This window comes from Trichechus manatus, unplaced genomic scaffold, assembly GCF_000243295.1.
Source record: "Trichechus manatus latirostris isolate Lorelei unplaced genomic scaffold, TriManLat1.0 scaffold00036, whole genome shotgun sequence".
In the NCBI taxonomy this organism is placed as follows: domain Eukaryota; kingdom Metazoa; phylum Chordata; class Mammalia; order Sirenia; family Trichechidae; genus Trichechus; species Trichechus manatus.
In genome coordinates, this window is record NW_004443972.1 from 3,469,040 (window position 1) to 3,488,094 (window position 19,055).

Genomic DNA, 19,055 nt, shown 5'->3' on the forward strand with positions numbered 1-19,055 from the left:
CAGACTTCTGTACACACGCGCTGCTCCGCGCCGCAGTGTTTTGACCGGCTCCTTCCTCTGAGGCATCAAGCGAGCGGGGTGATGGGGCCGCAGAGGCAGAGGCGCAGGCTCTGGGGCACGGGTTAACTTGCGCACCTGGCACCTGCCACAACGCGAGAGCACAGGCCGGCCAGCGGAGAAGCGCCGTCACCCGCTCTCCTCCCAGCGGCCGGAGGCTGAGAACGCTCCCGCGGGCCTGCCGCGCCGCGGAGAGAGTGGGTGGGCAAGCAAGGGAGGGGAAGGGAGAGGAAGGAGGGAGGGAGGGAGAGGGCGAGGCGCGTCCCCGCGGCGGGGGCGCGCTCTCGCGCGGGCTGCCGGGATCGCTCGCCGCCGCTGTGGTAATGTCCGCCATGTTGGCCATGGCGCAGGGAGCGGATCGGGCGGGCGAGCGGCGGATCTAGTGTGTGGAAGCGGCCGCGGGCGGCGGGGGGCTGTTTTCGGGTGGGGTGGGCGCCCATGCTGTGGCCGGGGCCAGTGAGGAGGAGGAGGAGGAGCGGGCCGGCCGCGCTGCACTGAGGAAGGAGGTGGAGGAGGCGGCGGGAGTCCTCCCCCCCCCCTCCCCGCCCGCCCCGACGCCGCCGCCCGGGCTGTTCCTGTAAGGCGGGGAGACAATGAGTAAACTCTCCTTCCGAGCGCGGGCGCTGGACGCCGCCAAACCGCTGCCTATCTACCGCGGCAAGGACATGCCTGATCTCAACGACTGCGTCTCCATCAACCGGGCCGTGCCCCAGATGCCCACCGGGATGGAGAAGGAGGAGGAATCGGTAGGGACTCGAGTGTTTATTACCCCCCCTTCCCTCCTCCCCCCTCCCCTTTGTCAGTCGGGCCTCGCCATTCACAGAGCGGTCTACGCTCGCTGGAGGGCGCCGCTGCCGCTTCAATGCATGGGATCCTACGCCGGCAGAGTAGCGTAAACCTTTTCGGCCGGCGCAGCGCCCGCCCGCGGCCGCCATGTTGTTGCGTCCCAGTGTTGTGATTAGCTCGCAGCGCTGCTTACGCTGCCGTAAGGGGGCCTTGCCGTAAGCGGCGGCCGGGAATGGCGTAGGGGATGCTCTAGCCGCAGTTGGCGTACGGTTTCTGTTTACCTTTTTTTCCCCCCCGGGTGCCGGGTTAATTAATGAGCGAGGGATCCCTTGGCCAGGAGAGACTTCTTTTCTACCCACTTTTAAATTTGCTTTTGCATTGGGTTCTTTTTGAAATGACTTATGAAAAGTAAAGTGCCTTAAAAGCAAATATCGTTTTTCTCCCAGGAAGATAGTCTCACTCTTCGCTACCCGGCCCTCGATGGTGCAGCAGGATGAGTGGTGCAGCACTGCGGCGGGGGAGGGCGGGGGCCGCCACTACCATGCTGGAGGTAGCGTTAGAAAGATGCGAAGGGCTGGTACCGCGGCCCATGCGTGGCGGGCGGGCGGGCTCTGCCTGCCTTGCCAGAACGGCGCCCGCTCGGTGCGCAGCGTTAGGAATGAACGACGGATGTTTGGGAAGAGCCGCCGGCGCTGCGCCGTGCCCACGCTCTGTCCCTGAGAATTGTCATTGGAGGGTGGTCATTTAGAAGTTGATCTCTTGCATCTAAATTGGTGGTTGTTTATTTGATGATACAGTGACTTTTAGCAGAAATGCCCCCCCCCATGGCTTGAATTTTACATACAGTTGAATTTCATCTGACTTGACAGTGTTTATGATTCTCTATTGGTGTTACTTGTATGCGAAGTTCATAGTAACTGCACCCTCCAAGAATTTCTTCAATGAACCTACAGTCCCGCCTTATTGTCAACCCCGGGCGTGTGTGGATTGGTTCTCTTGTTTCTTTGACTGTCAAAAGAAGGCTCGAGGTTTCCGTGATTGGTTTTCTCTTTTGACTATTAATATTGCAGGAAATGCTTTTATGCCTCTGATTGGCTGCTTCAGTTCTGACCTCATTATATTACCCCATTATTACTATTTTCAGCTGTGATTTAATCACATTTTTCTTCGGTGTTTGATTTTGTGAAAGACATAACCTTTTCAGTGGAAAATGAGTATAGCCGTAATAGCAAGATGAGCACTCAACATTTTTAAAATAAATAAAATGAAAATCCAACATGTATGCCTAAAGTTTAATGCTGAATGACATTTGCATTTTTTAAAGGAAAACCTGTTCCCAACTTAGCTCAGTTTTCCATTGAAAGGATAATTAGAAAAATTATAGTATGTACAAGAGTTAATTGAATTTTCTTTAATCTTAAAAAAAAAACAGGTTTGGATTTCCACAAAGTTAAATTTCCATTAGTGTTATTTTATAGATTATTACCCAAAAAGAAAGGGTGCTTAGGAATCTAAGTATCAATTTGGATTTTATTATTTTGGTTTGGTAAGAACTTGAGTCAAGAAACTTGTTCCAGAATGAACGGTTAAACCCTGGAAGATACGTATGTTTGTGTACAATGACCAGCAAAATTTGGTCCTTAGTTGTCTTGGTATTTTATCTGAATTTAGGAAGAAAACTTGCAGTTTATTTTTTTTCATGTTGTATTAAAAATAATTGCTTAATTCCTCTCACAACCCAGTGCTATTAATCTTTTTAGTAAAACTTGTGATTTTCTATCTAGAACGTGAGTGCCAAAGTTGGATTATTTTCAGTCTCCTGCCTCAACTCCCCAATTTTAAGGAAAAAGAAATCTAAATTCTGATAGAACCATCGTTGAAACCCAGGACTTCTAATTTTTTTCTCTGTCCTTTCTGCCTCTTTAATGTGACAAGTGTAGGTCCTTAAAATCAAAACAAACCCTTACAGTTAAGATTTATAGTCTAAAGTCTTGCTTCCCAGTGTGTCCAATTGGGATGTTATTTTTTCTCCTTCCTTTCATTTTTTTCTTTAACATGTATGTCAGAAGACTTGCACTTTTTTTGAGTGACATTCAGTTCAATTCTTCTGGTCTTATTTACAGGACTTCTGTTATTAAGCAACATTATTTGTTCATTAAAAAAACAAAAAATTTCTGCCTTGATATGAGTTTCGCAGATGTTTTGTTTTGTTTCACTTAAGTTGTGTTTCAACCCAACTTCTAGGTTCTACATGTTTTAATCAGTTACCTTTGTAAGTATTTTTTAAATCACGTAGAATTGGAAGGCAAAAAAAAAGACTTAAATGGATTTACTGATTTTTGCTTGGCGTTTTTAAAATATGCACAAAGTGACCCCTTTTCTGTTTGGCTTGGCAAAATCCTCTGACTTCATGGTCAAGCCTTCATGGATGTGTATCCTCCTCCACTCCCCACCCCCAACAATAAAATTATGGACTCTCTATAGCTACTGGACTATCATTAGACTTCATAAAGTCTTTGACTCAATTTTGAATTACATTCAGACAATGCCTGGTTGAGGTAATCTAGGTGTTCTTTGGCATTGGTAGCACTCTTATCATTGCTGAGAATATCATTTTCTTAATCCTGTTCTTTTGGCAAGCAGGCATCTTTTACTTCTTTTCTTTCTTTTCCTTATTTTCATCATCATTTGCCTGAGGTTTGCCAGTTGGTATCTTCCTATAGCTTGGTCTTGGCACTTGGCCTTAGTCAGATACTATAAACTTTTATTTATTCTACCATTTGTTGAATACTTCCTATGCCCTTGTTAACTGTTCTGAGGGCTTTATATATGTTGTCTCATTTAATCCTTTTTTTTTTCTTTTTGAGGTATAATTTACGTACAGTAAAATGTACTCATTTTAAGCATACGTTTTGATGAGTTTGGACAGATGTATGCACCCATAGAAACCTAACCACAATCAAGACACAGAACTTTTCCAACATCCCAACAAGTTCCTCATGCTCCTTTGCAGTCAGTTCTCCTCTACCCTAGTTCCAAGCAACCTCTGATTTTCTTTCTCCATAGATTAGTTTTGCTTTTTCTAAAATTTCGTATACATGGAATTATATATACTGTGTTGTGTCTGGTTTCTTTCGCTTATAATGATGCATTTGAAATTCATTTATGTTGTGTGTGAATCCATCCATTCCTTTTTATTGCTAAGTAATATTCCAGTGAATTGATGCACTGTATTTATACATTTATCTGTTGTTGGATATTTGGATTGTTTCCAGTTTTGGTTGATTGTTGAATCCTTGCCACAGCCTGATGAGGTATTTTGATTCCTATTTTATAGACTAAGAAACTGAAGGGTCTCACAGCTAGTAAGTGGCAGAGCTAGCATTCAAACCCTTGCTTTTAATGTCACAGAAGCCTAGTCTCATAACCACGATGCTTCATATTGACTTTGTACAGAACCTTGAATTATCTTCTGAACTATTACATAAATATTAAGTTTATTATAGTTTTAGTATGTAATATTTTGCGTATTCTAATTTTGGCAACTTTAAAAGATGATCTTGACTTGGTCAGAATATTAAATTATAAGGAAGTGTAGTTTTTTCATCACTTAACTGTTTCTGACGTTTGCTTTTGGCTTTTCAGATTTTCTCTTTTTTTTTTTTTTCTTTGCAGTTACTTCTCCTGTATCGGCACCGTTATGTTATCTTAAGCATATAAGAAATTTGTAGGAAAGTATCCCATTTTATTTAGATTTTCTCCTAGAATATAATCTCTGTAAGCTCAAGGATCTCCGATTGTTTTGTTCATTGTCTTCCGAGTGCCCAGAACTATGCCTCGCATGTAACGTGCTTCTTACATGTTTGTTGAGTGTTGAATGAGCTTCTATTTCTTTTTGTCCATGAAGAGCTTTGCTTTTATGGAACACTAACTGTATAATTTATTAGCAGAATTTGGTAAATTCTTCCGGGAATTCTTTTTCATTGCCTATTTTATTGCTATGTATACCTGAATATTAAATCTTTTCCCCGCCTTGGGCGAGAGACCTCTTTAAATATGAAATTTTTTACACATAGGTATGGCTGCAACATTAGTCTTTATCTTCTGCTAATCAACTCTCAAAGATGTGTGGTGTTATGTTTTAGTTGCTGTTGAGTTGATTCTGATGCATGGCAGCCCAGTGTATAGATTTTTATAAGATGTATCTTTATATTAGAATGAACCTAAGTCTGCATGAAGCATGTGATTTAGTTTTTAGAGTTCTATTTCGGAAGAGGGGGAGAATCTGTAACTGAATTAATTGGCGTTTTCCCTTCATGTCGAATTTTTTTGCTATTATCTTAATATTTTAAGGACTATTTCCAATGATAGGGTAGGAATATGTTCAGTCTTTCTACCTTTCAAAATTATTTTTGGCACTGATAAAGTATGTTTCATAATAAAAGATTTGAAAGAAGATATACAATTTTGTAAATTGATAGTGTAAAAACATTAAGCATTGTTTCTTTCAATGAAAGTAAATGCCATATGACAGTTATTACATAAATGCCAGATGTTAGCTAAATAAGATATTGAGAAACTATTTAAAGGGGGAGGATCTGTATATCAAAAAGTATGTGTAAAACTGTGTGCTAGAGTGTTGTTAGGAATAAAAAAACAATCAGATACAGACCTTGACTTCAACAAACTTGAATGAGTCATTGAGCTGAAAAACATATATCTGGAAAGTTAGCAAAAACTACCGGGGTGTCAGACATCAAAAGAGCACTAGAAAAAGTTAAATGTCAGGGTAGTTGAGAGGAGTGAGAAGAAACGGTTAATGGAATGTATAGAGATGCCTTCTTACAGAGATCTAACAATTTGGGCTTTCAGGTTCCTTGTGTGGAGAAAAGGCAGGAGGCTTTTCAGATATGGTGCATGTTGAAGCAAATACAAGAGTGCAGGAATGTTTAAAGCAAGTTCTATGAATCTTAAGAAAACTAAAGGAAGCTTCATCTATGTTAGATGTTCTTGTGTATCCTATCTCCCCGGCTGATAGAAACCTCCCAAGGGTAGGGATTTTGTTCTTTGCTATTTCTACAGCACTAGAAACTGTTTAGAACATGAAGGCATTCAATAAAATATTTGGTCAATGAATGAATAAAAGTTGAGGTGGAGATTAGATTGAAAAAGGTAGTATTATATCAGATGAGAGATAGTTTTGAATGTTAGGTCCGTGAGTTTGTAGGGTGGTGTAGAAGAAAAGAACATTGAGCTGAAATCTGGCGCCCTTGTTTCTAGTTCTTGTTCTGTCCATAAGTGGCCGTATAATCTAGGAAAATTATCTACCTCTCTGAGCCTCAGGTTGTTGCTCATCACTACCATCGTAGCTAACATTTATTGAGAGCGTGTTAGTGAATGTGTCGAGCATGTGCTAGGCACTTTGCTAAACTCAGAAGATGCTTTAGAGCTCATTATTGGATGTGTAGATGCTGTTATCTCTTCCAGAGAAAGAAACTGAGACGTTAGAGATTAACTGACTTGCTCAAGGTCACCTACTTAGACTAGAACTTGGTAGAACCAGGATTTGAACTTAGGCCCAATGGGCAGTTGACTCCAGGCTCTGATTGTCAACACAGGGTTGTACTGCTTCATCTATAAAATGAGTGGATTGAGAATATGCTGATTTGGAACTAAATGATAGCTAAGGTCCATTTACAGCTTTCCTGTTCTATCCCTTCTTATCCCATACGCATGGAAGTGTCATTAAAAGTTTCGGCCTAAGCGAGAGATATTTTGAAAGAAACTTGTGGCGAATCCTTTTGTAAACACATTCTTATAAAAAAAAATTTAAAGGAATGATTTCTTTGTGGTGCAAGTTTATGTTACTTCTGTATCTGCTTTCTAAAGATGAGGCTTATAAATATTAGATAGATGGGATGATGAGGTTGGTTTCAAGTAAAAGAAACCAAATCTGGTTACTTTAAGGATCCTGGAGGATGTCTCACAGGCTTCAGGGAAGTGTTGAACAGTCAAGGCTTGGGAAGTGCAGGAACCAAGGCAACTATGGCTTTTCAGCAGCAAGTAACACTGATGTCACTCGACACTAACAATTCCAATCTTTTGAGAAGGAGTATAGAGTAGCAGTTAAGTGCCTGTGTGCCTGTATTCTGGAGTCAAACTGCATAGATTTGAGTCCTTGGGCAGGTTAACCTCATCTGTAAAATCTCCTGGGGTTGCTGGGAGGATTACATGAATTGCAGCATGCTTGGAACAGTTTGTGGCATGCAGTATTAGCGGTTAATAAATATTAGCCATTATTATCATTGTTTTTATGTTTCTCTCAGTTCAAAATTCCAGATTCCTAAGATAGAGAGTGTGATTGGTCTGGCTTGTATCAGGTGTCTACCTCTAAGTCTGCCAGTCAAGGGGTCAGGGGAAGTTAGTATGCATGTGCTGGTAAGGGCTGCCATCCTGAGAATGAGGCCTTAGCCAGGGAGCTTCCCTGAGAGATCTCCTGATGAATAAATAACGTCATGACCAAAAGTTAGGAAGTTAAAATGTTTTAATCCATGGTTTGTCCCAAGATGAGTTAGTATACTTAGTATGTTTTTAACAAACCTTAAATTTTTAAGGTGTTTTAATGAGATTAGAATATTTTGTTAAATCAAGGACTATAATAGAAGTCTCCAAAATCCTTTTAAAGAAAACACTTCACACTTACTAATTTCATAGTAGCAAAGGATGAGTTTTGGGTGACCTGGAAGAAATTATTTAGTCTTCCTGGCCATTAGTTTCCTCATTCGTGAAATAGGATCGGACGGAGTGACCTTTAAGGTACTTTTGGCTCTAAAAATTTCTTACATTTGTGAATTCACGTATCTGCCTGCTGGACATACTGTCCTGAATGTTAATCAGATGAAAAGAACTAACAAGTGTGAAACTTAGTATTAGGAAGATACTAATACATTAAAATTTAACTCTTTAACACTACTGAGATGCTGTCAATTTGATTTAGGGTTTTTTTTTTTTTAAATGAGGATCAATTAATTTATCCATTATCTGATACTAATTTTTCCTAGAGATAAATAGAACAATCCATTCTGTATGTTTTGGATGTGGTCAGCTCTCTTGCTTTCATGAAATTTTCTTTCACCATTTTTACTGCTCTTAGTCATCACTGTAAATTTTTTGGATTCTGGTAGTACTTTTATTCTATACCACTTGAGTCTATTTTAATTTTATATCTCATGTTTCTCACTTAAGGTTTGAGAGGTATGTATGGGTGTGTGTGGGTGTGTGTGTGTGTGTGTGTGTGTGTGTGTGTGTGAGAAAGAGAGAGAGAGAATACTCTCTTAACTACCTAAATGCCTTAAGTACAGTATTGCATTGTATGCTTTACTCAATACAGTACCTAAAACAGGCTGGGGAGTCCTGGGGTAGTGCATATGGTTAGTGCACTGGGCTGCTAACCGAAAGGTTAGGGGTTTGAGTCTACCCAGAGGTGCCTCTGAAGGAAGGCCTGGCAGTCTACTTCCAAAAAATCAGCCATTGAAAACTCTGTGGAGCACAATTCCGTTCTGACACACATGGGGTCACCATGAGTCAGAATCGACTTGACAGCAACTGTTTTTGTTTTGTTTTTAAAAGACAGGTTAGATACCTAGCTTGGCACTTAAGTAATAGAAAGTTTGTAATAGTTATTGGCCGTGACCATGGGCACTAGGATTGAGTTTCGTTGTATTACTGCACATACAGCTCTGTGTCTTCATTTCAGTTAAGTCTATTTCATTTCAGATAGAGTTGAGGTAGAAAAACGGTAATGGGTACATAGGAGACACCATGAGAAAAGATAGGAATGAGCCATTGAAGGAGACCAAAGTAGATAAGTAGAATGTCTATCATTATTATTTGGTTTTATTTTAAAGCTGACCCTTGATTATTTGCCTTTCCTACATTGCTTAAATGAACAAAGACAAATTCGCCTGTTCTACCACGCAGGACCGTTTCTTCTGGAATTAATAACTGTGGAGGAAATTGGCAGTCATTTCCAGATTCTCCTCAGCACCATTTCCTTATATCTGCTTTTAGGTTTCTTTTTTCCTGTCAGCTAGCATTGCTGTGAGGTGAGAGGGATGCAGAGTGGAAGCATCAACCTGTCTGCTAGCTTTCTAACTCATGTATTTGCTTGCAGCTTTCTTTTCTTTATGAGCAGAGGACGAGGCTGTTGATTGAAGAGTTGACAAGCTGCATTCAGTTGTATTGCTGATTTGATGAAGTGGTTGGAAGTTTGAAATTGTATTTTAGGTTCCAGTCCTGGCCTCTGCTACTTTCCCTCTGGGTGAGGTGAATTACTTAATTTCATTTAGCTACATTTCTTCATCCGTTCAATGGGAAATACCACAAAGGGTATTTTTAAAGATTAAGTTTTTTGTAGATTTAAAGTCAGTGCTTATACAGGCAACTACAGTTTCTTGTTAACAATTTTCAGTTATACAGGATGATAGAACTAGGGAGGAGTATGGAAGGGTAAAATATACAGAATATTCCCATGTATTATTTTGTGATAGTTCCACTTTTTTTCTCCTGCCAATCGAATATAGTTTTACAGCCGTCAAGCATTAACAGATTGATAAGTGTATTTTGTTCATTTCTTCTCCAGTTTCTGGCAGAGCAGTTAACAATCAAATTGATTTAAAAAATTAAAGACTTTGAAAATCAGCAGCCCAGAGAACTAAATCATCAGCTGTAACTCAGAGTAGTAATTGGGTCCTGAATAATTGATAGTAAAATATTGTATTTGTTTTTCAGAAGCAGTTTTTTTTGTTGTTGGACAGCTTAGGTGGTCATTGGGGGAAAATAGATTTTGTGATGAAAATCTGTTCAGTAGGTGGAAGAGAATAAAGAAAGAAATTCTGACATACCAATGAACTCTTTAGGATGAACACTGAAGTTTGTAAACTTTGGAAAGCATAGTATTGATGAGGGTAGTCATGCCATTTATTTGATCCTTGAGGTGTTTCTCAACTGGGACACTGTTGGCATTCAGTTCATACTTGGTTGTATGGAAGTTTTGCAGGCTCAACAAGAAGTTTATCACATCTATTCCCTGCCTACTGATTTTTTATAGCATTCCAGTTGAGATTACCCAAAAATACTTCCTCCCTCAGTTTCCAAACGGGGGTTTTTGCACCTGATTTAAGAAACATTATCCAGCAATTCTTAACGTTTTTGTGCTGTAGATCTCTTTGTAGTCTGGTGAAACTCCTCAGCATGATGTTTTAAATGCATAAAATAAAGAAACCAGCTATATTGAAATATAGTTATCATAGTATTAAAACAGTATGTAATATATGAGGGTGCCTTACTAACACAGTAAAAAAACAAGATTTAGAGGTGAATCCGGTTGTCTTAAATTTGAACTAGTGATGAATATAAGTGATAATTTTGACATCTACAGCTACTGTAATAGGATACGATGAGATCCATGACTTCTTTTGGTGACAGAGACAACAGGTATTGCTAGTACTACTGTAGGTTGTTGCCTACATTAGTAAGTGAAGGAAATGTTAAATTTAAGTTAGAAGTTAATGAAATTAAAGACATAATTATTACCCAAGGTCATGGACTCCTGAGTTCTTTCTGTGGATATTCTGGGGATCCATGACCCGAGGTTAAGAACCCTTCCGGACCATTTCTGTGGCCCAAGCAGCATTCCCATTCCTGTGTCATCCTTGTCTCAAATATATAGGCAGGCTGCAGATTTTATTCCCACCATTATAAAGGAGATGCTACTGTAAACAGAATTATGCTATTTTTATATTTAAGATATTTTTATACCAACTTTTTAAACTCGAAAAATAATATATCCACATGATTTGAAAATAAAAATTTAACAGCACAAAAGGATATACATGAAAAATAAGTGCCCTTCTGTCCCCAGATTCCTAGACACTTCGCAGAGGCAGCTACTATTAATAGTTTGTATGTGTGTCCTAGAAAGTTTCTAGACAAATGCTTTTTTCCTTGGTAAAGTAGGAAATTACTTCTCTTGCTGTACTCATTTTACAAGTGAGTAATAGGTGACCTTAAAGTTCTTTTCTTAATCTACAGTGGTAAAGTCAGAGAATAAAATTTCTGGAATTGAGAACTGGCAATTTGTATCTTTTCTGTTGGGTATTTGGAGTTTGGGTATCAAACCTGGCATTTCCATGAGGGAATGCAAAGCCTTGCATTATGTGTAGGACTTTTGTATATATTACTATATATACAGAATATTAAAATCAGATTAACTGTTGATTAAATGACTTGCCAGTGTATTTTTTGTGACATTTATGTATGGCCTTGTGTTAGAGGGGAAACGATAGGGTACCCCTTTGAAGAAAGATAATTTATTTCAGATATGTTGGCAAGCCAGATCTTTCATACAGACTGCACACTCTCTTTCATTGTTGTTGTTTGTGATGTCTGTTCATTCAATAAACAGCTCCATGAACACAAGTACTGTTTGTATCACCTTTGTACTGCCCATCATCTGGTACAGTGTATACGTGTGGTAGCTGCTCATTAAACATTTGTTGACTGAATGAACAATACCTGCTTTGTACTTTAAACACAGAAAGAGACAAAATATAGTTGTTTTGAAGCAGCTTATGACTGTTGTAAGTATGGAGGAAAGAATAGTACACAGGTAACTCAGTATGAAGTTTAATGTATTTGAAAGATAAAAATAATATTGTAGAAATTTGTGTCTTGAGGGACATGATTTGAACCAGTGTGTATGTGAATTCATGTAATAGCTAATTGAATATATTAATTAGTTTTTACAAATTAGTCTTGAAATTATTTCTCTATGCCAGCATGGCATGAATTAGACATGTGTCATTCCTTTTTTATAGGGACATATGCGATATATACCAGTTTTGTTACTGTAGGTTCGAAACAATTTTTGTGGTCTGGTGTAGATCCACCTTTTTGTTCTTGTGTTGTTAACTGTTGTCAAGTCAGCCCCCGACTTTTGGCGACCCCATGCACAACAGAACAAAATACTGCCTGGTCCTGTGCCATCTCATGATCATTTGCAGATCAAACCTTTGTGATTGATAGGGTTTTCATTGGCTCCTTTTTGGAAGTAGATTGCTAGGCTTTTCTTCCTAGTTCCATTTAGCCTGTAAACTTTGCCGAGCACACAGCCTCCACTTAAGGATGGTGGCTGTGCATGAGATGTATTAGCTGGGAATTGAACTCAAGTCTCCCACATGGAAGGTAAGAATTCTACCACTGAACCACCATTGTCCTCCACATCCACCTTTTAGGACAGACAAAATCCTATTACAAACAGTGCCTATTAAAAGAGTTCTGAGGAAAAGAACCTTTGTGTTATGGAGGATGATCTAAAGAGATAGTGCTGCTTGATTATTATACAAGCAATGCACAAGGTTTACTTATTTTCGTTTAAAGTCCAGGGGCCACTTTCCATAAAGAAAGTACTTGGAAGAGGATTGTCTCTAGTTTATAATGTTTCAGCTAGTAGCAGTTACCCTTCAGCTTTACTCTGAAGTAGCTCAACAACGTTGACAGAATTCTTAAGGACTTTTGAAAATATCTGCAAAAGAGATACAAAAGATTTAAGACAGTGATTCTTAAACTTTTGGTGTGCATCAGAATCACCTGGAGGAGGGCTTCTTAAAACACAGATCACTGGGCCCCATGCCCAGAGTGTCTGATTTAGTGGGTCATAGGTGGGGCCAGAGAATTTGCATTTTTAGCAAGTTCCTAGGTAATCCTGATGCTGTTGTCTGGTGACTCCACTTGAAGAACCACCAATTTAGGAGGTAGCATGTTGGTGAGATGCCTTTTATAAAATACATGAGTAGGCTTTGCCCTAGATCTACCAGCCAAATTACAATTTATGGGTGACTTTGATTAAATAGGATCGATTTGTCCAGGTAGAAAAAAAATGTTGGCGTGTGTGTCCATGATATGTGCCTGTCTGGCTCGCCATTTTACCACTCCTTTTCAGGATTTCTTTTGTTTTGCTCTGATTCATTAAGCATTCAGACTTTTTGACTGACTCATTGTGTATGTGTAACAGAAACAAAGTACATTTTGATATACATACACAAACATGCTTATATACATATATTTTTTCCCTTTTCAGTTCAGTTTTATTAGAAATAATTTTTATCATGCACTACTAAATTGATTTCATGATTCACTAATAGTTTAACCCACAGTTTGAAAAACTGCTCTAATTAATTCAGCAAACATGGATAATACATCATGTAGTATGTATGTGATGATAAGTAAATTATGTTAAACTGTATGTATGTGTTTCCTTTATGCTAGAGAATATAGGGTTTAATCTTGATGGGAGCTAGAGTTTTGTAGGGTATGTCATTAAGTTTTTATTTGTAAGAGATCGTAACAGTAGGGTTGATTGTGGAGGAAGTACATGGGTGGTGGTGGTGGGATAAGATTAGGAGGCTGATGCCTCAAGAATGTGATTTCTAGCTGTGTATTTTCAGCAAATTTATGACTGAGAAAAAACATTTGGATATCTTTTGGGTTAAGACATTTCATTTGTCTCCCTTTTGTATCAGGGTTTCTTAACTGAGTCCGTAGTACATAGATAGACTTAATAGAGTCTGTGAACTTCCTGATTTTGTTCCCCCCCAGTTTTATATGTGTGTGTTCCATCCCTCACCCCCAAGATAATCTTCAGATTATTAAAGGAGTAAATGATGTAGAGGAGGCTAAGAATCGCATTTTAGTAGATATAATATAGATTACTTTTTTATTGTTAATTTTCATTGTGTATGAATTACAAAGTTCTAAAATTTCTAAAGAGTCTAAGAAGATATTTCAACTTTAGACTCTTGAGTTTACACTCTTGTAAAATACAGACTTTCATTTACTGATTCTTAGATTCTTTTAAGTGGAAACATCACTGAAGGATGCAAATACTGTAAATGGAGTATAAGGGAGATTCTTCCTTTTAGGCTCTAAAGTAAATATATTTAGATATTGTTTGCCTGTATTGTAGTAGAATCATCTAGAAACAGCATAATTAAAAGTTGCCTGATATTAACACAGCATAAGGAAGATGCTCATTCCCTGTGGAAGGGTTGTAGGGTGGAAAGAAGGGTGAGTAAAGCAGTACAAAATGATCATTGGAAATGTGCGCAGTCATGTGATGAGCATATCTTGATATAGATAATTTTTCTGTAACTTTGAAAAATAAAACACTGAAACATCCAGCTTAATTGTTTTTGGAAATATCCCCTATCTCCAATTATGACAGTATCACATATGTTTATTTGTTTAAAAAAAAAAATGCAGGAAAAGTATAAAGAAAACAGAGCATTCTCAGTCCTACCACTGAGATATCCATGGTTGACATCCGAGTGAGTGTACATCATTATGTGCTTTTACCTATGTATTTTTATATAAGGAGCCTGGTGGTGCAGTGGTTAAAGCGCTCAGCTGCCAACGGCAGTTTGAACCCACCAACCATGCTCCGCAGGAGAAGGATAGGGCAGTTTGTTTCCCTAAAGATTACAGCCTTGGAAACCCTCTGGGGCAGTTCTCCTCTGTACTGTAGGGATAGGGTTGCTACTGTGACTCAAAGTTGACTCTACAGCAAAGGGTTTTTTTTTTAAATGCGTGGAGTCCCTAGGTGGTGCAAATGGATAATAGACGTGACTGCTAACCAATGGCTGTTCCAGACTACCAGAGGTGTCTTATAAGAAAAGCCTGATGATCTGCTTCCAAAATAGCAGCCATTAAAAACCCTATGTAGCACGGTTCTTACTCTAACCACATATGGGGTCACCATGAGTTGGAATCAACTCGATGGCAGCTGGTTTAGGGGTGTGTGTGTGTGTGTGTATGTATGTTTGCATGATTTGTTTTGTCACCTGTTTCTTCAGATTGAAAAATCTGAGGAAAGAATCTGTTTGGTCCAGCTTGCATCATCTTGTCAATTATTAGACTAGGCCTTGTTACAGTAGCCTGGGAGGTGGGTATTGTAAGAGAATGGCAGCTTGCCTTTGGATCATTGGTCTAGGAGTTTGGGAGGAAGACATAGTGATTCCTCAGAAAAAGGGAATTTAGAGCATAGATAGGGTCATTGGAGAAATTCTTGTGGGTTGGGCATTGATCCTAATTTGTTATTCGTATAACTAGGTGATATTGTATGTGCTTTCTGTAGTTTAATTAGTTCCCTGTTGATGGATATTGATTGTCATGTAGTCAGAGTTTTCAGTTCTTAATGAAAAAATGCTTTTGGCTTTTAAATTAAAGCTCGGAAAGTTTTCCCCTCTCCCAGGTTACTAATTACCTCAAGTTTTTTTCTAGAACTTCTATGATTTATGCTAGTATGCACTGCTCTATAGATCCAATTTTGTCATCCAAATGGGATATTTAGTTATCTAAACACTGTTTTTAAAGTTGTCTTTTCTCCCTGGTTTGAGATACCACCTTTTTTAGTCATTTGGGTCTATTTCTTAGCTTTCTATTTTGTTTCATTGACTTTCAGTCTATTTTTGTGCAAAAAATTTTACTATTTTAGTCATCGATCTTTTAATTTTATTATTTGTTTTTATATCTGGTAGGGCTAGTTCCTTCCCCCCATTCTCATTGTTCTTTTATTCTTTAAGAGTTTTCTTGACTGTTCTTTTTTGTTTTTTAATTTTATTGTGTTTTAGGTGAAAGTTTACAGTGCAAATTAGTTTCTCATTCAAAAATTCATACATAAATTGTTTTGCAACATTGGTTGCAGTCCCTGCAATGTGTCAGCATTCTCGCTCTTCCCTTTACACTCTGGGTTCCCCATGTTCATTTGTCTAGGTTTCCTATCCCTTTCTGCTGTATCGTCTTTGCTTTTTGGGCAGGTGTTGCCCGTTTGGTCTTGTATACTTGATTAAACTAAAAACGATGTTCTTCACGTGTATTGTTTGTTTTATAGGCCTAATTTTTGGGTGAGAGGTGGACTTTCGGGAGTGGCTTCAGTTGTGAGTTAGCAGGGTGGTATCCTGACTATTCTTTCTTGTTTATTTTTCTCTATGAGCTTTATAATTATTTTGTCTAATCCTAGAAAAAATGTTGATCTTTTGTTGGGATTTACCTTACATTTATAAATTAACTTTTGGAGAAAGGCATTTTCATTTCATAATATTGAGTTCCTATCTGAGAATATGGTTTGTTTCTTCATTTGTTGAAGTCTACTTATGTATCCTTCTGGAGCATTTTTCTTATATTGGTTTTGCACATTTTTTGTTAAGCTTATTCCTAGGAATTTACCTCTTCCATTATTCCATATAACTTGTTATTACTTATATTTACTAAAGCTTCTGATTCTGTATGTTAATTTTTTGTCTTCCATCTTTATTGGATTATTTTATTGTTTGTACTATTTTTTGTATCGATTCTCTTGGGTTCTTGAGGTAGGTACCATATAATCTGCTAATAGAGGTAGTTTTACCTCTGCTTTTCCAATTAGTATGTTTCTTACTGTCTTCCCATATCTAATTCTGTTGGCAAATACAAATACTTCAACTCCATGTTAATAGTAGTGGAAATAATGGGTATCTTGTTTTGTTTTTTACTTTAATGCCTCTAGATGTTAATTTTTAATTTTTTGGATTGATTATGCATTGTTGTTATTAGCTGCCCTTGAGTTGATTCTGACTCATGGCTTATCCTGCACCATCCTCACAATTGCTAGCTTGTTCAGGTCCATTGTTGCAGTTGCTGTGCCAGTCTGTCTCACTAAGGGTCTCCCACACCCTTGTTAGCCCTCTCCTTTACCAGACATGATGTCTTGCTATGGTGATTGATCCCTTCTGATGAGGTGTCCAAAGCAAGCGAGTTGGGCAGCGTTCTCTTGTGATACGTAAGGTTTTCAGTTTTCAGAAGTAGATCCTCAGGCCTTTCTCCCTAGTCTGTCTCACTTTACTGAAATCTGTCCACCATGGATAACCCTGCTAGTATTTGAAATACGAGCGACATAGCTTTCAGCATCATAGCAACACACAAGCTGCCACCGTACGACAAACTGACAGATGGGTGGTGGGACTAGTATATAGATATAGAAAATAATATATATTTATAATTTAACAGCATATATATATGTAATACATATACATGTGTATATATATGTGGAGCCCTGGAGGCACAGTGGTTAAGCATTGAGCTGCTAACCAAAAGGTCAGCAGTTTGAATCCACCAGCCGCTACTTAGAAACCCAGTGGGGCAGTTCTGCTCTCTCCTATAGGGTTGCTATGAGAATCGACTGGACAGCAATACATTTGGTTTGGGTTTTTTTTTTTTTTGTGTGTGTGTGTGTGTGTGTGTGTGTGTGTATACATACACATGTGTGTACGAGAGTAAGTCAGAAAGTATTGCTGCTAGGGTTCCGGGTCATACGTGTACGGGTTTATTTCAAACAAAACATCTCTGTGATCAGTGGATGGTTGTAGACAAGTTCTCTCATAATACACTTGTCTTAGTCTCGTTAGGGTGTCTTCGAAGAAAAAGGATACTTTTCGTGTCATGGAAAAAAACGATTCTGAGGTTAGGGTTAATATCAAATTTTTAACAAAACTCAAGTGGACATCTTCCCAAATTATAGAAACTTTGCAACAAGTTTATGGGAATGCTGCCCCACATCAAACAACAGTTTGTAGATGGATAAAGTGGTTTAAGAAAGGCCGGGAAGCCTCAAATATGAGCCGAGAGAGGGAAGACCACTCAGAAGGTTCTGACGACAGTTTTTTGGAATTCCAAAGGGGTAGTTTTGATAGAGTTTCTCGAAGGACACAGGATGATCATGGGGGCTTATTTTGAAGAAGTTTTAAGAAAATTGAAAATTGCGAGAAAAAGGCCAGGAAAGTTGCACCAAGGAATTTTTTTCCATCACAACAGTGCACCTGCTCATTCTTCAAGGGTAGCAAGGGCTGTTCTATGAGAATTTTATTGGAAAACCTTATCTATCCATCCTACAGCCTTGATCTTGCTCCTTCAGACTTCTTTTTGTTCCTCAAACTCAAAAGAACATTTAAAAGGAACACGATTTGAGTCCCTAGAGGACACCAGAACTGCCGTTTTGATGTGGTATAAATCAGAGAGCGCAGAATTCTTCAAGGAAGGGTTAGAGAGGTGGAAACACTGCCTTCAGAAGTGTATAGACCCAGATGGAGGGTATGTTCAGAAACAGTAGCTTTGCATTTTGATATTTTTGTTTAGTAAAGGTTTCTATGGTTTTGTAGCAGTACTTTTTGACTCACCCTCGTGTGTGTGTAAAATCTCCAGTGTTCTATCATGAATGAGTGGAATTTTCTCAACTGCTTTTTTTGGTAGATAGTCGTTTGATTTTCCCTTTAGTTATATCCCTTATTGATCAGTGTTATAATATTGAACCATCCTAGAATTCCTGGAATGAACTCCATTTTGTAATAAGGTATTACTCTTTTTAAAAATGTTTTTAGTGTTGTTATTTTTTTCCCTGCAAAAGGATTTTCAGAACTTTGGCCTCCTCTTGGCCAAAGGTGACCATCCCCAGCTTCTAACTTTACATCTGTTTAAGCAACCAGCTCTGACTGAGAGTAGTGATTCACTGTCATTTCTAAATTTCCAGCAGATAGAGTATGATTGGCCTAGTCAGGTATCTAGCCTGTTCGAGCAACTGTGGTTTGGGGTAGGGTGAGGTGATTTGCCGGCTTACTTGATGGCAGCTCGCTTCTGTGGGAGAGGATGGGATGGTAGTTCTTAGAAAGTGGACGTTGGTGTGAGTGGGACAGATACTTCAGAAGGTATGTACTGTAATTTTTGTATTTTGCAATACAAAATTTATATTTAAAACTAGCAAAATTCCAGATTTACTGTATAGATTTTTTTTTTTTGTGACGTTTTATCACCCGCGTCACTGTCAGCATCTTTACCTACCTCACAGTATATATTTCCAGGGTAATTAGAACTAAGACTCGAAAGGGCACTCTGACTCAAAACCACAACTCCCCAGAAGGAGACAGTTATTTTTAGTACGGGTATAATGTTGTGTACTACATGAAAGTCTCAAAGAATTTGTACACGTTATATATAGTGATATCATCTTAACCAGAATTTTGTATTTGAAAGATATTTTTTTTTTTATTTAAATATTTTATTGTACTTCAGGTGAAGGCTTACAGAACAGATAGTTTCTCATGTAACAGTAACACACATGCTGTTTT

General features: G+C 38.6%; 1 protein-coding gene across 2 annotated transcripts in view; it reads left to right on the forward strand.

Moving 5' to 3' along the window:
• The first annotated feature begins 618 nt into the window (after positions 1-618).
• The window catches only part of EPC2 (enhancer of polycomb homolog 2), a 166,664-nt gene continuing 148,227 nt past the window's right edge, over positions 619-19,055 (forward strand). For both annotated transcript variants that reach the window (XM_004375368.2, XM_023730382.1), the window contains exon 1: positions 619-803. In XM_004375368.2, coding sequence (XP_004375425.1) covers positions 651-803 — 153 coding nt within the window. In that variant the 5' untranslated portion in view covers positions 619-650. The remainder of the gene's footprint in view (positions 804-19,055) is intronic.